Here is a 24,319-nt window from a genome sequence, read left to right as displayed (position 1 = left end):
TCCTTCCCAGGTTGGCTGCTGACCCCTCCACCTCTGTGGAAGGGCAGCTCCCCCTGCCACTTTCCCCACTTCCGCGGGGGAGCGGCACACCGCCGGCCGGCTCTCTCGGGGGCTGCTCAGATGTTATCCAGATGTTCCCCTCAGATGTTCCTTGGTGCATGTTGTCTCCTCCTTTATAGTCCTCTCCCACCAATCCCAACTCTGCTGCCCACATGCCGAGCACGCTGCTCTCCTCCAATCAGGAGCAGGATCAGCTCCTGCAGCTTATCAAACTGACGAGGCAGCTGCGTAGAGGCTGTTTGGTCTCTTTCTCTCAGCGCCATATTGTGGGAGAGCAGATGCATAAATAAGTCTTAATTCCAGTAACTTAGTCTAGTCCGAGTTGCTCCCCACACAGATGATACTGAATGAAAATAAAATAGATTAAAAAATGAACTGATCATCTCAACCACAGGTTATTTCCTTATCTCTTTTCCCTTTAAGCGCACCACCATCCACCTGTCTGCTCCTGCCAGGGAGCTGAGAAATGTCTCTGAACTGATATAATATGACAGCCTTTTCTGTATGAGCTCCTAAATATATTTTGTTTCTGTCTTCCTTGTTTTCCTCATACAGCATGAGAGCTTGGTGTTGCAGTACAGTATTAATTTCCTGTAATAATTTAGCCCCCATATACTTTATTTTTATTTAAGTTATACAAGTTTCATGTATCTCAAATGTACAGATTTAGGAACAGAGTAATGTATCCCCCGCTACCATCCGTCCACCCAAGCTCCAACAATTTTTCCTCCTCCCTCTCACATTACCACTCTTAATTTTTACAAAGATCTATTTTCAGTTTATTTGATGATCATATAGTTAATCTCACACTAAGAAAAAGAGTTCAACAATAATATGAAAAAAACACTGTTCCTTAACAGTAGATACAAGGGCTGTAAACAATCATCAGATCTCAAAATGTACATTCACTCCTAAACAATATTTTTTAGGTACTCTATTACTTTCCCTGGATCAGGGAAAATATGTTATCTGTCTTTGTTGGATGGACCGGATTATTTCACTAAGTCTAATGGGTTCCATTTGCATCATTCTTGTTGCAAACAACAGGATTTCAATTTTTATATAGCTGAGTAGTACTCTAAAGTGTATATATGCCATAATTTCTTTATGCAGGCAACAGTTGATGAACATCTGTGTTGATTCCATATCTTAGCTTGTGAATAGAGCTGCAATTAACATGTGGGTACAGATAACTCTTTAAGATCCTTATTCCTTTGGGTTTAGGTAAATCCCCAGGAGTAGGAACGCTGGGTCATATGGTAGGTCTATATTTATATTTCTGAGCTACCTCCATACATCTTCCACAGTGGCTTCACCATTTTACATTCCCACCAACAGTGGATTAGGGTACCTTTTTCCCCACATTCTCTCCAGCATTTATTGTTTGTTGATTTCTGTATGAAAGCCATTCTAACTGGAATGAGATAAAACCTCACTGTGTTTTTGATTTGCCATTTCCCTGATGGCTAGTGATCCTGAGAATTTTTTCAAGTGTCTGTTAGCCATTTAAATTTCCTCTCTTGAAAAATCTCTATTCAAGTCCTTTTCCCATTTCTTAACTGGATTGCTTGTTTTGTTATTGCTGAGTTTCTTGAGCTCTTTAAGCATTCTGAATGTTAACCCTTTATCACTTGCATAGTTTGCAAATATTTTCTCCCATTCTGTTGATTCCCTCTTCAGTTTGCTGAGTGTTTCTTTTAAGTGCAGAAGCTTCTCAGCTTGATGTCATCCCATTTGTCAATTTTGATTTTGATTGCCTCTGTTGTCTGGAGTCTTTTCCAAGAAGTCTTTGCCTATGCCAATTTCTTGCAGAGTTTCCCCAATGTTCTCTAGTAATTTGATAGTATCAAGTCATAGATTTATGTCTTTGATCCGTTTTGAGTGGATTTTTATGTAAGGTGTAAGGTATGGGTCTAGTTTCATACTTCTGAATGCTAAGATCCAGCTTTCTCAACACCACTTGTTGAAGAGGCTGTCCTTGCTCCAGGGACTCCTTTTGGCTCCTTTGTCAAAGATAAGTGGGTTGTAGATGTGTGGATTGATACCTGGAATTTCTATTCTGTTCCATTGGTCTATAATGGCTTACACTTCAGTTCCAGCTTCCTGCTAATGCACACCCTAGAAGGCAACAGATGATGACTCAAATACTCGAGTCTGTGACACACTTGGGAAACCTGGGTGGAGTACCTAACTCCTGGCTTTGGCCTGGCCCAGCCCAGCTGTTGTGTGCATTTGGGAAGTAAACCAGCAGCTCTCTTTCTCTCTCTCAAATAAGTAAGAATAAATAAATCTTTTTAAAAAACTGATAGGTATTCAACACTATACTTAATGGTAAGATTATTTAGTCTGTATAGAAAACTGTGTCTCCTTATATGGTCAACAGTTATCTTGGAGACTATTAATTCATATAGCTTTGTCTTTGTCTTTCAACCTAAAGAAAAAAATAGAAAGATGGAAGGAAGGAAGGGAGGGAGGGAGGGAGGGAGGGAAGGAAAAAGGAAACTAAAAATATCAAAAGCACATAGTTTAGTTTAAAAATGTTAAGAATATTCCTGTTATAATTCTTTCCAAAATGCTATCCAAAATTTTATACTTCTTCATTTTAGAGTGTACTAATTATCAATTTACTGGCATCCATCTTACCTCAGGTTCATGGCAGAAGGAGATCCTTTTCCTACATGTTAAAGAACCATCATGATCTCATTCAAGGAAGAAAGTTTAGTGGCAAATGAAGAACTTCATTTTGTTCAAGATGCTTCATGGAAAATGTCATTTAATTAAGTCCATCACAGTATTTCCTTTCCCCCATTTCATTAATAAAAATGAAAAAATTATGAATAAGTTTTTTCTGTATGGGAGACCTTATCATAAGTTTATGTAGGGTAAAGATGCTCAGCCTGAGTTCAGGAATTCTTTCATACAAGAGAAATTCTGTGAATCCATACCATTTCTGGAGGAGAATCTAGATCTAATATTGATATAGCAATGTGATCAACAATGATTTCAATTAAAATTATCATAAATTATGCAGTCTTATTGCCTGTGAATATCTCTTATTAGCTCTAACATTAACAAGATATTATTAAAATATGCATAGATTACCTATAGTCAAGAAGCCATCTCTCTAGGGTGTTGAGACTTCATGAATGAATGCCTATTGAATGTTAGTTTTTCTAGAAATCCAAGCTTCCATAATGTCCCTTGTTTCTTACCACACTTTTACTCCATGGCTCATCGCAATTAAGTTTTGTAAACATTTTAGATATCTTCTTAGAAATATTCTGTTGTGTCTATAGGGACTCTTCCCTATTCTTAAGAAATGTTCACTCATTTTCATGCTCCACCTCACCTTCCCTTTCACCATGAACATTGCTCCATTATGTAAAACATAAATAATTTTATTTGTAAGTGTCCCAGAAAATTCATGGCATTCTGTGGTAGCCATGTGTTTGTAATTCAAATAAAGCATGCACACACACACATACATTCACACAAACTTTTCTCTCTTTGGCAGTATATTTTCAAGATCCATCCATGTTGCCATCACTAAATTTATCAGTTTATTTATTTCAAATGCTATCTAATCATCTGTGGTTCGAATCCAACATATTTACACATTCACTGTACCAGCAGTGGACATCTAGGTTGCCCCATCCTACCTCCTAGAATAATTTCTTTGGAATATGAATTCAGGAGTAAAATATTTGTTATATATGTTTGTGCCATTTGCTCATGAACTGTAAGAATTCCCACCATTTGGAACAGTCCTGTGTTGTAGGTGTTTTATGTAGTGCACATTTTCATAAATATACCTCTGTCTACTTTCAGTCTCTTAGGGATGTATACATAGTCTGGTACACTAACAGTGTGACTTCTTATTTTCTTCTGTGGTGAGGGATTGCTTTTTGTCATTCCTTGGAATTGGAGTACAAATGAGGAATAACACTTGCTCAGTCTACCTTTATGTACTGAAAACCACGCTGTCGAAGAGACTTGAACATGCCTATGGGTTAAAAATATTTATTTAATAGGGAATACAATTTGAGTGTATTGAGGATAAAGAGATAATTGATCTAGTGAAAATAATGAGCCCGTGGAAGGAAGTGAAGTTAATAGCACAGACATACACACTTTAGAACAGAGGAAGGACACCTAATTCTTAGCAAGTAAGACAACAGCAGAAATTAGTTCTTGTTTCAATACTGGGGAGGGATGAGGAAAGAATGTGAGGACCCTTCATTTTTTCTTTTATATATGTGGCAAGGCAGTCATTTAAGAGTGAATTGTGAAAATAAGTAAGGTAATTGTTTGGATTAAGAGTTAACAACTATCAGTGAGAGAAATGACCAAATTATAGTCAAAAATTAATGAGAAGCATAGCTAGAGATCACCAATGGATTTAGACTACATGTTTGTTATGGTTTCTTTTTGTGTAACTGTGAGAGATACACTACAATATCCTACACAGAGAAGGTAGAATTACAGGGTGGGAACTCTGCATTTATAAGTTTCAATAAGATAGTGAGTTGGCTATGCAGTATCCTGGCTGAAGAAGGATATTTGAGAGTAATATAGAGCTCAAGGGGACAATAACATGAACCAAGGCTACTAATACATAAGGGGCCTATGTCAGAATTATAAAAAAAAATAGTACAATTTCCATAAGGACAGACTGCTCAACAGCAACCCCTGTGGGAAAATGTACTAAAAGATGGGTCTCTCTGAGCAGTACCATCAGAAACTGAATCTCTTTCCTGTTTGCTGATGAACTCAGCACCAGGGCAGTCTGCCCTGCAAGTATAAATTGGATAAGATTTTGGCCCCAGTCCCCGCACCCTTTAACACGGCCTGGTGTAATACAAAGAATATCTTGAGATACAGAGTCATGAAATATGAGGGACCTCCAAAATGTTCATGGAAAAATGCATATTATCAGAAAACTATGCATGAATTTCAATTCCTTCCACCAAAATAAACAACTTTTAATTCCATTTTCCATGAAACTTTTTGTGGTCCCCTCGTACAGGAGCTTGAGGACGGTTGTTTTGATCACAGACTGTAAACTAGAATTAGGATAGCACAGAGATCATCTCCAAGTGATCAGGAACTGTAAGATAGCCCTTTTCATTCATTCATTCATATATTTACTAAGAACTATTTATTGACTACCTATAATGACTAATTATTATTACTGAGAAAACAAATGTGAACAAAAGAGAAAGACCCTGCCTTTGTGGAAAGGAAGTCACTGGCACTATAATGATACATTCTGGCCAAAATAGTAAACATATAAATATTTAAAATGACAAATCTGACCTCCCCTCACCCCAACCCCCTGAAAAAGAAGGAACCATCAGTACCTAATATTACAAATTTCATAACTTAGGAGATAAAATTATGCATGTACTCTGCATTTTTTGTTCTCCTTTTATTTATTTTTAGTTTTTTTTAATTTTTAGCAGATTCAATATAGTTCATAGATACAATTTTAAGAATATAATGAGGAGGGTCTGGCACTGTGGCGTAGCAGGTAAAGCTGCCGCCTGCAGTGCCAGCATCCCATATGGGTTCCAGTTTGAGTCCCAGCTATTCTACTTCCTACCCAGCTCTCTGCTATGGCCTGGGAAAGCAGTAGAAGATGGCCCAGGCCCTTGGGCCCCTGCACCCACGTGGGAGACCCAGAAGCAGCTCCTGGCTCCTGGCTTCGGACCAGCACAGCTCTGGTTGTGGCCAATTGTGGAGTGAACCAGCGGATAGAAGACTCTCTCTCTGCCTCTCCTCTCTGCATAACTCTGACTTTCAAGTAAAATAAATAAATCTTAAAAAAAAAAAAGAATATAATAAGGAGCCAACATTGTAGCATAGCAGGTAAAGCCGTCTCCTGCAATGCTGGCATCCAAATGGTGCTGGTTCAAGTCCTGGCTGCTCCACTTCCAATCCAGCTCCTTGCTAAAGCCCCTGGAAGCCAGAAGATGATAGCTCAGGTACCTTAGCTTCTGCTATTCTTGTGGGACACCTGGAAGAAGCCCCTGGCTCCTACTTCTGGCTTTGGCCTGGCCCAGCACTGGCCATTACAGCCAACTAGAGAGTGAACCAGAGAGTGGAAGATTTTTTTGTCTCTCTCTCTTTCCCTCTCTCTCTGTAATTATGACTTTCAAAATATATAAATGAATCTTTAAAACAAAATAATATAATGATATTCTCTTCCTCCCTAACTCTTCCTGCAACCCTTACTCCTTCTCTTTTTTTAGTTTTTGAGGTAACATATTCTTAATTTACATTACAGTCAGTGGCTTAATTCTGCTTTTTTAATAAGAATTTAACAGAAATGTGATTCACATATAAAAAATTCACCTATATGAAGTACAGTGGTTTCTAATATATAACACCACCATCACCTAACTTTAGACCCTTTTTATCTAAACAGAAACACCAAACCCATTAGCAGTCATTACTGTTCCCCGCTACTCACCCCAGCCATACTGCACAACTACATATCCTCTCTCTCTCTCTGGACTTGTCCATTAAGGCAGTTTCATATGAATGTCTTTTGTGACTGCCTTCTTTTTTTATTTATTTATTTTTATTTGACAGGTAGAGTTACAGACAGTGAGAGAAAGAGACAGAGAGAAAGGTCTTCCTTTCATTGGTTCACTCCCCAAATGTTCGCTACGGCCCGAGCTATGCTGAACTGAAGCCAGGAGCTTCTTCCTGGTCTCCCATGTGGGTGCAGGGGCCCAAGCACTTGAGCCATCCTCCACTGCCCTCCCGGGCCACAGCAGAGAGCTGGACTGGAAGAGGAGCAACCGGGACTAGAACCCAGCGCCCATAAGGGATGCCAGTGCTGCAGGCAGAGGATTAACCAAGTGAGCCACAGCGCCAGCCCTTGCCTTCTTTCACTTAACATAATACTTTTGAGGCTTCTGCATGTTGTATCATGAATCAGTAACTTGTTCTGTTTTGTCACACAATATTACATTATAAGAATATACCAAATACAGTTTATTCACTCTTTATTTAACAGACATTAGGGTTTCCATTTTTAGCCATTATGAAATATTACTATAAACATTTGTGGCCAAGATTTTATGAACTTATGTTTTAAATCCCTGTAGCTATATACCTAACAATTACTGAGTCATATGGGAACTCTATATTTAACATTTTAGAGTCATTTGGCTTCTAAACTAGCAGCTGCACACTTTTAAATTTCCACTGACAATATTCTTGGATCTCAATTTCTCAACATTTTCACAAGCACTTGTTATTGTTTGTCTTTTTAGTGAAAGCCATCTTAAAGGATGTGAAGTTGTTTTGATTTGCTTTTGCTCAGTGATAGATGAACATCATCACATGTTTATTGATCATTTGCATTTATTCTTGGGGGGAGTTATCTACTAAAATTCTTTGCCAATTTTTAAAATAAGACTACATTTTTTGTTGTTCAGTTGCAGGAGTTTTTCACATTCTCAAATTCCTTATCAGATTTATGATTTACAAATATTTTCCTCCATTCTAAGGATTTTCTTTTTCACTTTCTTGATGATTTTTTTAATATAGAAAAGTTTTTCATTTTGATAAATTCAGATTTATCTATTTTTTTCTTTTGTTACTTGTGTATTTGGTGTCATATCAAAGAAACTGCTGCGCTGGGGCTGACACTGTGGCTTAGCAGATTAAGCCTGCTCCTGCAATGCTGGCTTCCCATATGGGCACTGGTTAGAGTCCTGGTTGCTCCACTTCTAATCCAGCTCCCTGCGCATGTGCCTGGAAAAGCAGTGGAAGATGTTCCAAGTGCTTGGGCCCCTGCACCCATGTGGAGACCCAGAAGAAGCTCCTGGCTCATGTTTTAGGCCTGGTCCAGTTCTAACCATTGCAGCCATTTGGGGAGTGAACCAGTGGGTGGAAAATCTCTTCTTTCTCTCCTCCTCTCTCTGTAAGTCTGCCTTTCAAATAAATAATAAATAAATTTCAAAAACAAAATTTAAAAAAAGAAGCTAGTGCCCATGCATAGTCATGAACATTTACACCTATATTTTATTCTAGGTGTTTTATAGGTTTAGCTAATATCTATTTGAGTCTTTCATCATTTTCTGTTAACTTTTTTTATATATTTTGAAGTAGGGATCAAAACTAATTATTTTGCATATGAATAGCCAGTTGTCCCAGAGCCATTTGTTGAAGAGCCTAATCTTTCTCCATTGAATTATCCAAGCATCCTTGTCAAAAATCAATCAGCTATAAATGTAAGGGATTAATTCTGGATTCACAGTTGTGTTTATTTATTTGAAAGAGAGAAACAGAGGTCTTCCATTCAGTGGCTCACTCCTCCAAATGCCTGCACTGGCCAGATGTCAACCTGTAAAAGACAGCAGGAATTCCACATGGATGGCAGAGACCCAAGTACTTGGGACATTACCTGCTGCTTCCCAGGGTGTAGATTAGCAGGAAACTGGAATCCGAAGCAGAGCCAGAACATGAATGCAGACACATTGCTATAGAATGTGGCTATTCGAAGGGGCATCTTAACTGCTCTACCCTCATACCTGCCTGCCCCTTCATAGATTTTTTTATGTCTAATCCTTGTGTATCATACTGCCTTGATTTCATTTTTGGTTTTTCATTACTAGTGAGTAGAAATGCCATGGAATATTCTATATATTTTGCCACCTTGCTGAACTTGATTAGTCATAATAAATTTTGGGATGTGGAGTCCACAGAATTTTGTGTATACAATATTATGCCATCTGTTAACAGAAGTAATTTATTTTTCAACCAATCTGGATACCATTTATTTCTGTTTATTTTCTAATTGCCCTGATTATAGCCTCTAATATGATGTTAAATAGAAGAGAGGCAAGTGGACAACTTTGTCTTTACATTTTCCTTTCTTATACAAGTCATCCTTGTAATATGTGTAATTCTTCAAGGGAAATTATTCCTTTCAAAAGAATACCAAACAACAAATTAAGAATAATTGCTAGTGGGGTAGGCACTGTGGTATAAGCAGGTAAAGCCACTGCCTGGAGTTCTAGCACCCCATAAGGGTTCCAGTTTGAGATCTCGCTGCTCCTCTTCCAGTCCAGCGCTCTGCTACGGCCTGGGAAAGCAGTGGAGGATGGCCCAAGTCCTTGGGCCCCTGCACCCACATGGGAGACCCAGAGGAAGCTTCTGGCTCCTGGCTTCGGATCAGCGCAGCTCAAGCTGTTGCGGCCATTTGGGAAGTGAACCAACGGAGGGAAGACCTTTCTCTCTCTCTCTCTCTCTCTCTCTCTCTCTCTCTCTGTCTGTCTCTCTCTCTCTCACTGTCTGTAACTCTACCTCTCAAGTAAATAAATAAAATCTTTAAAAAAAATTGAACAAACCATAAAAAGCTTCTGTGGTATCTCGTCCCACGCACAGGTAAAGCCACCCTCCTGAAAAGGCCCTGGAGGAGCTTCCTCCCCCATCATTCCTGGCTCCCTCTCCTCACTGCCTGCATTAGCCAAACCCTCCTTGAAGCCCCTCATGCTACTGTCCAGTTACCTTTCCAGCTGCCGGCTGTTTTCTCTCAAGAGGTATCCACAAGGTTCTTCTCACCTTTATCTTCTTCAGGACTTTGATCAAATGCTGTCCTTGTAGTGAGAACTTTCCAGAATGCCCTTGTTTACTCTCCACTCACTCTGCCTCCCTTCCATACTTTTCTTCTTAGCCTTTACTACTCTTAACTTACTGTATGTTCTTCTTACAGATCTTGTTTGCTATCACACTCATCCTTCTTAATATAAGACCCCAAGAAGGTAGATTATTTCATCTCTTTTCTGCTGTGTGCCCAGCATTGAGAACAGTGCCTGGCACATAACTTGCACTCAATGAAAAGTAAAGGATTAGCAAAACATTAAGCATAAAAGAGTTCAAGAGGTATCATCCCCATAGGATGGGAACAATTCAACACACACCAGACCTTGCAATCACACACGTTCTACATGTGTTGGGTACCACTGTGAAGCACAGGTATGTGAGGTTTCCCACGAAAGACATAAGCTTGAAGCCGTGTTGTACATTCATAAAAAGGCTTTGGTGTTAAAAGCTCTGTTACGGGAGCCCGAGGTGTGTGAGCTGGGATCAGCAGCACTCTACAAAACAATCAACTGAGGATCAAAGAATTTAAGAGTAACGTTGCACCCACTCAGTGTTATCGAAGATTCTGAAAACGACGCTTCTAAGTGGGCTGTCTCTGCAGGTGACAACACGGCCGCCTCTTCTCCGCGGTGTGCCCAGGCGCAAGGACAGGGTGACGCCTACGCAGCCAGGAGGAGCAGCACTTCTGTCAGTGCACGGCCCCACCTCCTCCCGGGAGCCCCAGCCGGCTCAGGTGTCCACGCGGGTGTCCTCGTGCCACGCCCTCGCCCTCCAAGCCACGCTCTTGGCCACAACCGCGGCGTTAGAACCCCGCGAGAGGGGAATGAGGGACGCGACCGAGGCAGCAGCGCCCACTGGGCTCCGCAGACCGCCAAGGCCCTGAGTTTAGGACGCTGCTGCGGAATGATGCCAATCTGCGCGTCCGCTACACGTGAGTGTGGGGTCTGTGACTGGGCTGCCACTCGTGCTAGGAATAAAACGAGCACCTGCTGGGAGCTAGTGTTCCCAACGACTCCACAGAGCGCTTCCAAACCACTTACAATCAGGAAGACCCCCATTAATACATCGTGGTACTTTTCATTTTTTCAACACCCCCCCTTTCAATGTGTGTTTTGAATGAATTATCTGGTTTTACTGCACAGCACCCTTTCAGATATAAGTAAATTGACCAATTCACAGGAGAATATATAGATGACGTATTGACTTGAATATCCTAGAATCAGAAAACAAACTGGCACTATTAACCCTTGCATCCCCCCGTTTTACATTATCCTCATATTCTTTGTGGCTTAGGAAATGTGCCTTTGTTTTTGACATAGAGATTATGTAAACAGAAACTCACAGTCTGCACTGATTTCCAGGAGCAGTGAGTTAGGAGTTGTCCTGATTGTTCTACCAAGCATTGCTTGAAAGAATTCTCCATCATGACTAAGCGAATGTTCTGCTGCACACCAGGAGCAGGCCACAAGAGGTTCCCATGTAAGAAGGGACTCTTGTGAGAATCACCTCTTGCAATCTAGTTGGCTTGCCCATACAAATTCAGTTTGACCCTCAACATCTAAACCAGAGTTTGCTTTCTCTTCTCAAGGCTACTTAGTACATACAACACGCATTAGTCAGCCTGCTTTCCTCTGGAGATTGTACTGGCCTTGTGGTAACTGTCCAAGGCTTTTCAAAATTAATTCAATAAATGCCAGAGAACCTACACTTCAAGGCTGATCTCCCCAAACACAGGCCTGATAGAAACAAATGTAGCCATTTATGCATAATGTGATAATGATCTAACAGAATTTTAATTTTATTTTTCAAATTTATTTTGCAAGAAACTAACAGATTCCTACAATTTGCAAACACATTGCTAGAGTCAGACCCTGCAACACTATGTGAGGTTTTACAGCGGTGAAGATGTATTTGAGAAAACCAGGAGTATAATATCACATGGTAGTGGAAATAGTGGTCATGAATGGAGGGAGTACTATGTGGGGAAAATATTGCGCAGGCCAGGACACACCCTGCTCTAATGAGCCACACAAAGGAGTGTGCCCTGTGACTTGGCAACCAGAAGCTATCTATAGATTTCACGCAAATGACTACCACATGTGATTTCTAGTTTAGAAATGCCAAAATGGAGGCCAAGTCTATGGCATAGCAGGTAAGCCGCCACCTGTGACACCAGCATCCCATATAGGTGCCAGTTCATGTCCCAGCTGCTCCACTTCCAATCCAACTCCCTGCTAATGGCTTTGGGAAAGCAGCAGGAAAAGGCTCAAGTGTATGGGCCCCTGCCACCCACATGGGAGAACCAGATGAAGCTCCTAGCTCCTGGCATCGACCTGGCCCAGCCTTGGTCTTTGCAGTCATCTGGGGAGTGAACCAGCAGATGGAAGCCCTCTCTCTCTCTCTCTTTCTCTCTCTCTCTCTCTTTGGAATGCTTAATTTCAAATAATAAATAAATGAATATTTGAAAAATCCATGCTTTCCTAGGCAAATGAAATTTTTTTAAAAATGTACTGTGGTCATAGTATAGAATCTGGATTTAGGCTTCAGTTTCTCTTGCTTGGTTATCAGGTTTTTGTCTTTTTTTTTTTTTCATTCTGTGGCAAATTATATTAAGAAAGCATCTCAAATTTTGGCCATTAGACACTTAGGGATCATGAAGTTATCGGAGTTGCTCTGAAACGTAAGAAAAGCGTTCTGATGAGCTTATAGGCCAGTTGCAGGCAGACTGAGCTGTCTTCTAGCCTAATGAAATCATCAAAGTTGGCAGAAGCCTCTGTAATACCTGATGGAATCATAGAAGTGACAGAATCCTGTATATTACCTGATTTTCTGCCTCCAGTCATCTTTCTGTGAATTAGATGAGCATGAAAACACACTATGATTACTGATGCAATAATCTAAGAATAAATTTATGATGACCTGTGTTAAAAAATAATTCAAAGGAATTATGTGAATAATCAATGAGCTTGTTCCTAATAAAATTTAGGAAAGAGATCAAAAATAGTATTTAAAATTATGGAATGGGGGTTGGGTGATCTGATAATCAAGTAACTTACTGGCATTCAACCATTTTCCAATTCTTATTATTTCTCCCAAAATAACTCTGTGGGATTGGAAAATTCTCTATAATGAAGGAATTGACATTAGCAACTAGTAATTGATATAGACAATTACTATTAGTACAATCATACTGGTACTAATTATACAATTAGTAAATAATATAGATAATATTTGAGCTCATCTGTGTTCCCCAGTTGCTTTTTTTTTTTTCAGATTTATTTATTTATTTATTTATTTATTTATTTATTTATGTGAAAGTCAGAGTTCCAGAGAGAAAGGGAGAGACGGAGAAAGAAAGATCTTCCATCTGCTGCTTCACTACCCAAATGGCCACAACAGCCAGATCTGAGCAGGCCAAAGCCAGGAACAACTTCTGGGTTTGTCATGTGGGTGCAGGGGCCCAAGCACTTGGCCATCCTCCACTGATTTCCCAGACACATTAGCAGGAAGCTGGACTGGTAGTGGTGTAGCTGGAACTCGAACCAGCATCAGGATGGGATACTGACACTACAGATGATGGCTTAACCTGCTATACCAGCCCCCTGTGTCTGTTAGATTCACAAGGCTCATGCTCCATTTTCTCAGTTTTATGTGTCATTAGTACATCCATTTGGTAACTGATCCTTGAGGATTGGTGGTTGATATAAATTAGGGGGAAAATAGTATAAGTAAGAATTTTTGAAAATCAGAATGTAGACTTCAAAGTTGGCTATTGGGAAAACAATGAGAAAAAAATCTAAACCCAGGAAAGAAAGAACTATCAGATACTGTAGATTCTAAAAAGCAAATTCTCAAAACTGTGGGAAAATAATTATGAGGAAGATAAACCAAGAATAGAAAATACTTTGGTTGCAAGTAACAGAAAATAACTCATGCTACCTTAAAGAAAGTGTGTTTCCCAAGGGCAGTAAAGCGTCTGAGTTTCAGGAAAGCATTGTAGCTAAGAAATGAAGTTATTACAGACTTTGCAGTTCTCTTACTGTCTTTCTCACCTCTGATTTTTCTGAATGTCTTCTCAGTCAAGATAGTAGAGCATAGTTAATGCTCTTTATTTCAAGAGTTCATATCATCTTACCAAGTGACAAGTTCAGATGAAAGCTATAATTTCTTAATTTTAAGTGCACAATTCCCGGGATAGAAATGCTGGTGTATCCAACCTGAGACAGATTCCCCACTTCTCTTCCAGTGAAATACAATCAGGGAGTAATTTCTACAGATTATAAGCATGAACTGAGGTGAGTTGGATGTGTAAACCAAAAGACATCTATAATAAGGAAGTAGCAGAAATCATTCATGACTATTATACCTTTTTTTTTTTTTTTTTGACAGGCAGAGTGGACAGAGAGAGACAGAGAGAAAGGTTTTCCTTTTGCTGTTGGTTCACCCTCCAATGGCTGCCGCAGCAGGCACGCTGCGCTGATCCAAAGGCAGGAGCCAGGTGCTTCTCCTGGTCTCCCATGGGGTGCAGGGCCCAAGCACTTGGGCCATCCTCCACTGCATCCCGGGCCACAGCAGAGAGCTGGCCTGGAAGAGGGGCAACCAGGACAGAATCCAGTGCCCCGACTGGGACTAGAACCCGGTGTGCCGGCGCCGCTAGGCGGAGGATTAGCCTATTGAGCCGTGATGCTGGCTCGACTATCATACCCTTTAAACATCTTCCCTACCTTTTTTATTGGACGCTAATTTGTGAAAACAACCCTTCCTGTATTTTAATGCAAAAATTATATTGCTCAGCCACCCCTGTGGTCAAGTGCAAGCATTTGGTCTAAGTCCTGCCAATCACACATTCTTGAAATAACTTGATTTTAAAGACAGATAACAAAAGAGGTCCTAAAGTAGTTAACAGTTTTTGGATAGATGATGATCCAGTAAGCAGAGGAGGTTGACCATTAAACCAGTTTGTGGCAGTGTTTTGATGTGGGAAATGGCAGGATACCACTTCCTCAGCTAGATCATTGGTTTGGCTACAAGTATTATTTGATAAATTTAATCATTTAAATAATTCTTTAACTCACTAATCTCCATTTTTGCTTAAGTCAACCATAGTGAATTCTGTTGTCTTCAACTAAGAATACTAAGGTCTCACAGAACATCATCCAAAGTTGGTAAAATGTAACAGAACAATTAGACTTGCCATGATGCCAGCTATGTTTGAGAAAGTGTATCAGTGGATTTATTTTAAACATTTCAGGGAATTGTTTCATTGTGAAAAATTCAGAAAAGCAACAACATATTTCTCAATGACATGAGTGCCTTACCTAAGAAACTCATTATGTTTATTTTTCTATATTTTCTTTTAGAGATAGATTCCATTCATTCTTCATAACATCTATGCCATATTTTGAGTAACACTCCATCATACCACATTATGGTGGCAGAAGAAATCAGAACATTTGGGGTAAGGAGTAAGTGCCACTTGAGTAACTAAATGACTTTGGTGTTGCAAGTTCAATATATTTGAGGAAGGAGACATTGGTTCCTCTATCTCAACTACGCAATGGAAGAGAACTAATAAGCTGAGACCCAAGAGTTCTGGCACTATACTTTTCCCTTTGTGTATGTGTAATTATAAAGAGTTTGAAGGAAATCTGAGACTGCATACTATACGAAATGATGAAGTCAGTGGTTATACTGGAGATAATCTAGATTACAGGGTTTTGAAGACATAGCAATGCTCTTGACACACTCTCTCCATGTTTTCCTCAGGAAAGGTAATATTCTGGACCACTACTCTTAATCCTTTACCCCAGCAAGACCTAAATGCTACATTTTTCTGCATCACACACCCAAATTAGTAGAGAATTGAATCATATAAAAAGCCAGGACTGTAAGATAAAATGTGGTTCAGGAAATTGCCTAAAACTACTGAGACCAGAATCTTAATCTTCGGCACAATTGGTTGCAAGTGAGTTCTAACCCATTGTGTTGACAATCAGACTTGTATCAGACAAATATCATTTTCCTATTAACTGGTTCAGGGGGATGATAGAGATGCTTCAGATAAAGGAGCTGAAACCTAGGGTAGTAAATTTAAAACCAAATAGACAGAAGGAAGCAGGGACATAAGGGATTCCCAGAGACTACAGCTCTTTTTTCAGAGCTAGAGTTCTCTGTGTGTGTGTCCTTCTGACCCAGCTTATAAATAAATCACTAGACATACATCACTAAAAGTTACCTTTAAAAAAAAATGAAAAGAAATCCTGGGGTCAGGGTTGTGGCGAAATGGATAAAGCTTCTGCATGCAACTCCGTCGTCTTATCTGGATGCTGGTTTGAGTTCCCGCTGCTCCACTTCCCTTCCAGCTCCCTGTTAATGGGGCTGGGAAAGCAGTGGAAGATGGCGCAAGTATTTAGGCCCCTGTACTGTCTTGGGAGACATGGATGAAGCTCCTGGCTCCTGGCTTTGGTCTGGGTTGTGTCCATTTGGGTAGTGAACCAAAAGATGGAAGATTTCTCTCTCTCTCTCTCTCTCTTCTCTCTTCTCTCTCCTCTCTTTCTGTAACTCTGCCTATCAAAAACATAAAATAAATGTTTTTAAAAAATAAATAATTCCAAGTCCTTTCATGGCTGTTCCCTTCTCCCATCATCTTGGCTTCCCTACAGTTTTTGGTAATTTATAGGATAGAACAAGAGTATTCACGGAGACCTTTGTGGTTCAGAAGCACAGAAGTTATACTCCCCCAAGCACTGTCTGGCACCTGATTTATAACTCTCTTAAAATATGATACAGATTTAGCAATTGATTGTGACATTCTTTTCTTATAGGCTATCCAAGTAATGATTGGTCTGATCAATTTTGCTCTAGGATATATCTGGATACGTTTATTTATCAGGCAATATACTTCATTTTCATTGACCTACATCCCTCTAACCTTGTTTTCAGGATACCCATTCTGGGCATCCTTAATTGTGAGTAAAGCTTCTTGCTGGTGATTATTTATTCTTTTACTCAATATATTTAGCAACTTCTGTAACCTGTACAGTCCATGAAAATATATAATTCTTACTGCAATGAATTCATTCTTGTATGCTTGAAAATATTTTCTATGATAAATGTATTTATAAAATTCTTCCATACAAAGAATCTGTTTAGTTGAGTGAATGTTGGGTCCAAAGGATGGTGAGATTCCTAAGGGTAATAATCAACATGATGAAGAGACAAACTACACAATGGGAAAATATATTTACAAACCCTACATCTAATAAGGGGTTGACATTCAAAATATATAAGGAACTTTAAAAATGCAATAGCAAGAAAACAACAAACCTGATTTTAATGGCACAAATTTTGACCTACCTCTCCTTATTCCCTTTCCCTCCCCATCCTTGCTCATGGTAACAACTGTTTCATCTTCTGTCTCTGTGTATTTGAGTCCTTGTTATTCCATATATAAGTGAAATCATCCAATAGTTTTCCTTCTGTGTGTGGCTTATCTCACTTAGTATAATATCCAGATCCATCCATGTTGTATCAAATGGATCTCTTTTTTTTAACTTTTTTTAATGAATATAAATTTCCAAAGTACGATTTATGGATTACAATGGTTCCCCGCCATAACTTCCCTCCCACCCACAACTCTCCCAACTCCTGCTCCCTCTCCCCTTCCATTCACATCAAGATTCATTTTCAATTTTCTTTATATACAGAAGATCAGTTTAGCATATATTAAGTAAAGATTTCAACAGTTTGCACCCACACAGAAACACAAAGTGAAAAATACTGTTTGAGTACTAGTTATAGCATTAAATCACAATGTACAGCACATTTAGGACAGAGATCTTACATGGGGAGTAAGTGCACAGTGACTCATGTTGAATTAACAATTTGACACTCTTGTTTATGGCGTCAGTAATCACCCTAGGCTGAGTCATGAGTTGCCAAGGCTATGGAAGCCTTTTGAGTTCACCAACTCTGATCATATTTAGACAAGGTCATTGTCAAAGTGGAGGTTCTCTCCTCTCTTCAGAGAAAGGTACCTCCTTCTTTGATGACCTGTTCTTTCCACTGGGATCTCACTCAGAGAGATCTTTCATTTAGGTCATTTTTATTTTTATTTTTTTATTTTTTTTTGCCAGAGTGTCTTGGCTTTCCATTCCTGAAATACTCTCATGGGCTTTTCAGCCAGATCCGAATGCCTTAAGGGCTGATCTGAGGCCAGAATGCTGTTTAGGATATCTGCCATTCTATGAGTCTGCTGTGTATCCCACTCAAATGGATCTCTTTTTTAAGACCGAATATTATTACATTATATTCATAATTTAATCTATATACCACAATTCCTTTATCCATTTATGGATTCAATAAGAACATAGCCAGTGAGACCAGATGTGTTATTCCATTCCAAATACAAGTTTCATACTATTCCAGTAATGGTTCCCTACTGCATTTATTACTGAGTGATGAAACTACAATAGGAATGTGAATATTTCAGCCAAATTTCTCTTAAACTGGGCTGGCGCCTTGGCTCACTTGGTTAATCCTCTGCCTGCAGCACTGGCATCCCATGTGGGCATCAGGTTCTAGTCCCAGCTGCTCCTCTTCCAGTCCAGCTCTCTGCTGTGGCCCAGGAGGGCAGTGAAGGATGGCCCAAGTGCTTGGGCGCCTGCACCCGCGTGGAAGACCAGGAGGAAGCACCTGGCTCCTGGCTGCGGATCGGCATAGCTCCGGCCGTAGCAGCCATTTGGGGGGTGAACCAATGGAAGGAAGACCTTTCTCTCTGTCTCTCTCTCTCACTGTCTAACTCTATGTGTCAAATAAAAAAAATTAAATTTCTCATAAATTGCAATTGTTCTTTGGATGGGCTTAAAGAATATTATAGAAAATCTGGGAATTATTTCTTAGGTGATAATGAAAAGATACTTACATATACTTCCTTTTGTTCTCAGTATGTTATATCAGGAATCTTTGCAATAGAAGCGGAGAAGAAGCGTTACCCAATATTGGTAAGTCAGAATGATTGGAACAATTTGAGAGAAAATATTTGATTTGTAAAAACCAAGAGTATCAGTAAGGAGGAGATATTATCATTTCTTCTTGCATTTCAGCATTTCAACCTGGGATTGCTTTCTTTTCAGCTGAGAATTTTCTCTAAGTATTTCTTTTAGCACAATCATGCTGACATTAAATTGTCTCAGCTTTTGTTAGTTTGAAAACAGCCTTATACTGGCTTTATTCTGAAAGATTCTTAAGCTGTTTGTGGAATACTAGTTCAGCAATTATTTTATTTTACTTGAGAACTTTAAAATTTCATTCTCTCATGTTCTGACTACAATCTTTATCATGTGAAATGTCTCTAAGTCTTATTTTGCTCATGCTAGTGTATTGTGACTTTTTTCTCATACCACTTTTACCAATTTCTCCTTGCCTTTAGTTTTCAACAGATTTACTATGAAATAACTAGATATGGTTTACTTTATGTTATTTGGGATTTACCAATGATATGTGTTTATATGGATTAAATATCTAGATTGATGTTTTTCATCCATCTGGGAAAATTGTTAGTCATTTTCTCTTCAAATGCTGCTTTTGCAAGATTACTTTTCCTTTCTACTTCCAGAACTCCAGAATCCAGAATTCTATAATAATTCATAATTCTCTGAATTATTTCTTCATTTTTGCTCCATTTTTCTGCTTTCTTAAAAATATTAATAATAGTTGTTTTAAAGTCCCTGGAAGTTTGAAATCCAGTAATTGGATCACTTAATAAATTGTTCTATTGGGTTTTTTCCCCTAGGATTTTTTTAATATGACTCTGTAGTTTAAATGTCTAGTAATTTTTCTAAAGATTTTATTTTATTTATTTGAGAGAGTTACAAAGAGAGGTAGAGCCAGAGAGAGAGGTCTTCCATCTGCTGGTTTACTCCCCAAATAACCACAACAGCCAGAGCTGAGCTGACCTGAAGCCATGATCCAGGAGCTTCTTCTGGGTCTCCCACATGTGTGCTGGAGCCCAAGGATTTGGGCCATCTTCTGCTTTCCCAGGCTATAGCAGAGATCTGGATTGGAAGTGGAGCAGCCAAGACTCGAACTGGCACCCATATGGGATGGCAGATGCTGGTGCTGCAGGCCGGGGCTTTAACCCTCTGCGCCACAGTGCCCCCCCGCAATGTCTAGTAATTTTTTATTGAGTGCCAGAAGTTATGTATCAAAAAGTATAGCAATGTTAGCTAATGCCTAGTTCTTCCATAGAGGGTTCACCCAGCCCTCTCTCATAAGTTTGTTTACTGTGGCATTGCTTTCTATTCTTTATTGATTCTTTCAGTTTTTTCTTTGCTATTTTAAAGCTTCCACAGATTGATGCTTTATTAGATTAGTTGCATCTCTGACAGTTTGTAATAATTTCAAGATTATTCAGATAAAATATTTTGAAATTTCCAGTGTTTTATTTCAAAAAGTACTACTGTAGTACTTTTGAACTAACCAGTGTTTCCTGAACCATTAAAGAAGTTAAAACATTATTACCAGTGTTCTAACCAAGCAATTTATGCAATGATGACCTCAACAAAAAAAATTCCACCAAATGCTTATTACATTAGCCTTAAAATTTTCAATAACAGAAAAAAAACAATAAATACTTCCTACCTTATATAATGAAACCCTGAAGACAAAACCAGACAAAGACATTAAAAGAAAGACAAATTAAACTCTAATATCATGAACACATTAACATAGAGTTGTCCCCCTATATACATGGGCCCATATTCATGGATTCTGCACACAATGGAATGAAAAATATTCCAAAAAGTATCCAAGCTAAACATATGCAGACTTTTCTGCTGTTATTATGACCTGAATAATATAGTATAATAACTATTCTACATACTACTTGCATTATGTTAAGTATTGTAATCTAATGATGGTTTAAAATATATAGGAGATTTGCATAAGTACTATGAAATACTATGCCATTTAAATAAAAAATCTAAACAACTGCAGATTTTTATATCAATCACATATGGATACTGAGGAATGACTAAGCAAAAATTCTAAATAAAATTTGAGAAAATAAAACCAATTGTTATATAAAGAAGAAGATATAACATAAAAAGTCATGTTTATTGAAGAAATGTAAGCTTGATGTAACATTTAAAATTTTTGAAGTAATTTATAGTAACAAAGAAAGAAAGCATATAAACATCTCAGTAACACCTGAAAGTACATTTGTTGAAATTTAACATCACTGCTCCAAGATGGCAGAATAAGGAAGGAGCTCACTGATAGTCCAGGAAAAGATAGTTTAATAAAAGTGGAGATAGTTCAGTCTTAGGGAAGAGTTGGGGAAAAAACTGCAAAGGAAACTCTCCCAGAATTAGAAGGACACGGTGAATCTAATGGAGGACACGGGCACCCATGGCTCCTGAGCCCAGCTGCTTATAGTCTTCTCCTATGCACCAGTGTTGGGAAGAGAGGTGAGGCGAAGCCACAGTAGCCCGAGACACTGGCAGAAAAGTGGCAGGAAGAGCCTAGAGGGAACGAGGCTTGAAGCCCCATGGGGGAAAGTACACCAGCCTAACTAGAGGAGAGAAAAAATAAATAAAAGGGATGGTATGGACACAATTCTCTCTCCACACACCTTACAAAGGCATGCAAGACAATAGAGCAGGCACCATATGGAAATATATAACAGCTGTGCCAGCTCGGGGCTGCACCTGCCCAGAGCCAAACAAAAAAACCTGACTCTGGTTGGGAGCAATTACAGGAGACAAAGACCTAGTGAATGTGTGGAGCTTATGAACCAGGACTGTGAAAAAAAAAAAAAAAACTGAGGGTGTGTGGGAGAACTCATGGTGTGACTGAGACGTGAGTAGTCTTTGTGGGAGATGCCACAAAGTTGGGCAGCCTTGGATACCTGGTGAGAGATATTGCAGGAGGATCTAAGCTTACACTGAGAACTGCACAGATCCTTTGTGTGGTCCTTGGGACAGAGCAGATGAATATTATACCCACTGGGGCTAGTGCTCAGGCACTGATTGCCACCAAGGAGAAGCGCTCAGCTGAGCAGAATTACTTCCCTTCTGAATAAAAAAAAAAAAGAGAGAGAGAGATTTACCACACCAAACCTGGGTGTGTCACCTTGGGCAAACCCTTAACCCTGAAGAACTGAACAGAGCTCTCTGGCCACACCCACCACAAGCCTCTAGAGATTCACCAAAAGCAGACAGTCCACTTAATCTAGAGTCATAGTATAATGAGAAAAGCCACCACAGTGAAAAAAAAAAAAAGAAGAAACCAAAATTATATCCACAATGCCAAACAACAAACTCAGAAACCAAGGAAACAAGAAGAATGAAGACATTATGACGCCCCCAAATGAACATGACACTCCAATACAAGATTATGAAGATGATGAGATAGAAGAAATACAAGCTACAGAATTCAAAAAATTTATGATAAGAACATTTAGAAACTATCAAAAACAAATGCATAAATATCAGGCAGTAAGAATAGAAGAAAGGGACAAATGAGCAACAAAATAATGAACAATTTAAAAATGACAGAGTAAGTCTACCTACGAATAATGGCTTTAAATATAAATGAATTATATTATCCAATCAAAAAATGTAGGGTGGTCAAATGCCTAAACCAAAAAGAAAAAAGATTCCAAATAGACAACTTAAGCACTAAGTTAACAGAAATAAGGAAATCAATAAAGATCAGAGGAGACACATATGAGAGACTAGAAAAACAATAAAAGGTCAACAGAACTAAGGTTGGTTTTTTGAAAAGATAAACAAAGTTGACAAATCTTTATCTAGAGTTAAAAAAAAAGCAGAAAAGAAACAATTAAAATTTGAAGTCAAGGAGGAAACAAACTGATCCCACAGAAATACAGAGAATCATGAGAGACAATATACAATTACATGTCAACAAATTGAGTAACCTAGAAAAAATGCACAAATCCCTATAAATGTCAAAGTGTCGAAAAGATATACCATTCTTGGGTGTTTCTTTAAAGTTAATTAACTTTCTCAACAACAAAAAAAAAAGTGAAATTAACTTCGAGATGCAATGACTTTGAATAGCACTTGTCTCAACTGTTGAGAAAGTTTTTTTTCTTTTTTTATCCTTTTTTTCTTTTTTCATACAAATTGATGAATTCTTTACTTGCTATAATCTTCTGTGCACGAAGTTAATTGAAAATAGATCTTAGTATTAAATGTGCCGTTCCCTTGCCCGCAAAGGAACGATGATACTCACAGCTGATCGGTCTTCTGTAGACTTTTATTGAGAAAATAACAGCGACAGAGAAAACATGAAAGAGGAAGAAAGGAGAGAGAAAAAAGCCCCCCCCCTTCCTGGGCACACAGCTTATATACGAAATTCAACCAATCGCAAGCAGGCTCTAGTCCATGCACGGAACACTCCAATCCGCTGCTTGTTCATGCGGTGTGCACGCGTCCTCGGGCCAATCAGATGAAGTGTCATGCAGCAGGCAGGCTCACTGCACAGTCCTTGGCGCCATCTTGTTGTTTACGAGGCAGGCTCAACTTCTCTAGAAAGTCCTGACCGCTGGAAAGCATTGCCCTAACCGAAACTAGCAACATCCGCCTTGCAATAAAGACACAACGACAGCTATCAGACCAAACCCTGACATGGGGACCCCATGACTGGCCAGCCCATGGGGCCCCACAAAATAAGACTGGGAATAGGAGAAGGAGGAAGAAGAGGGGTGAGAGTATGGGTTGGAAAGCAGGCACAGTGGGATTAATCACTATATTCCTAAAGTTGTGCTTATGAAATTCATGAAGTAGAGCCGGTGCTATGGTGCAGTGGGTAAACGCCCTGGCCTGTAGCACTGGCATCTCATATGGGCGCCAGTTTGAAACCTGGCTGCTCCACTTCCGATCCAGCTGTCTGCTATGGCCTGGGAAAGCAATAGAAGATGGCCCAAGCCTTTGAACCCCTGCACCCATGTGGGAGACCCGGAAGAAGCTCCTGGCTCCTGGCTTTGGATCAGTACAGCTCCAGCCATTGCAGCTATTTGGGGAGTGAACCAGCGGGTGGAAGACCCCCCTCTCTCTCTGCCTCTCCTCTCTCTGTGTAACTCTGACTTTAAAATAAATAAATAAATCTTTAAAAAAAGAAATGCATGAAGTTGTATTTCTTAAATAAAAGGTTTCTTTGGGGAAAAAAACTGAATCATGAAGAAATAGAAATCTGAACAGATTGATAGTAAAAAGCAATTAGGTAAGAAAAGGAAACAAAACACAACAAAATCAGGAAGAAAGAAATAAATTGTGGAGCTGGTGCTATAGCATAGCAGGTAAAGCTGACGCCTGAGGTGCCAGCATCCCATATGGCCAGTACTGGTTCAAGTCCCGGCTGCTCCACTTAGAATCCTGCTCTCTGCTATGGCCTGGGAAAGCAGTAGAAGATGGCCAGAGGAAGCTCCTGTCCCCTGGCTTCGGATCAGCACAGCTCTGGCCATTGTGGCCAGTGGAGAGTGAACCAGCAGATGGAAGACTTCTCTCTCTCTCTGCTTCTGCCCCTCTGCCTTTCAAATAAGTAAATACATCTTTAAAAAAAAAAAAGGAAAGAAATTGTCTGTTTCCAGATGACATTATTTTGTATGTGAAAA

The 24,319-nt window shown here is 39.3% G+C and overlaps 2 protein-coding genes across 13 annotated transcripts in view; both read left to right on the top strand.

The window, feature by feature from the left end:
- Nucleotides 1-3,041, top strand: part of LOC108177942 (membrane-spanning 4-domains subfamily A member 12) — an 84,229-nt gene extending 81,188 nt beyond the window's left edge. For 2 of the 4 annotated variants that reach the window (XM_051854657.2, XM_051854665.2), the window contains exon 7: nucleotides 2,709-3,035. The gene's annotated coding sequence lies outside the window, so the exon portion shown is untranslated. Of the gene's footprint in view, nucleotides 1-2,666 lie in introns of all 4 variants that reach the window. The other 2 variants (XM_051854662.2, XM_070064112.1) reach the window with 2 other exon arrangements.
- Nucleotides 3,042-10,462: 7,421 nt separating this feature from the next.
- Nucleotides 10,463-24,319, top strand: part of LOC103351662 (membrane-spanning 4-domains subfamily A member 8) — a 71,129-nt gene continuing 57,272 nt past the window's right edge. For 2 of the 9 annotated variants that reach the window (XR_007922930.2, XM_051854606.2), the window contains exons 1-4: nucleotides 10,463-10,612; nucleotides 15,042-15,139; nucleotides 16,506-16,649; nucleotides 18,627-18,683. Coding sequence is in view for 1 of the 9 variants with exons in the window: in XM_051854606.2 (XP_051710566.2) it covers nucleotides 15,110-15,139; nucleotides 16,506-16,649; nucleotides 18,627-18,683 (231 nt within the window). In the remaining 8 variants the exon portion in view is untranslated. Of the gene's footprint in view, nucleotides 10,613-13,927; nucleotides 13,977-15,041; nucleotides 15,147-16,505; nucleotides 16,650-18,626; nucleotides 18,684-24,319 lie in introns of all 9 variants that reach the window. The other 7 variants (XR_011384450.1, XM_051854556.2, XM_051854548.2 and 4 more) reach the window with 7 other exon arrangements.

The sequence above is a fragment of the Oryctolagus cuniculus genome, chromosome 1 (genome assembly GCF_964237555.1).
Source record: "Oryctolagus cuniculus chromosome 1, mOryCun1.1, whole genome shotgun sequence".
Taxonomy (NCBI): Eukaryota; Metazoa; Chordata; class Mammalia; order Lagomorpha; family Leporidae; genus Oryctolagus; species Oryctolagus cuniculus.
The sequence above is the reverse complement of the archived record's forward strand: the minus strand, read 5'-3'. Positions and strand labels throughout refer to the sequence as shown.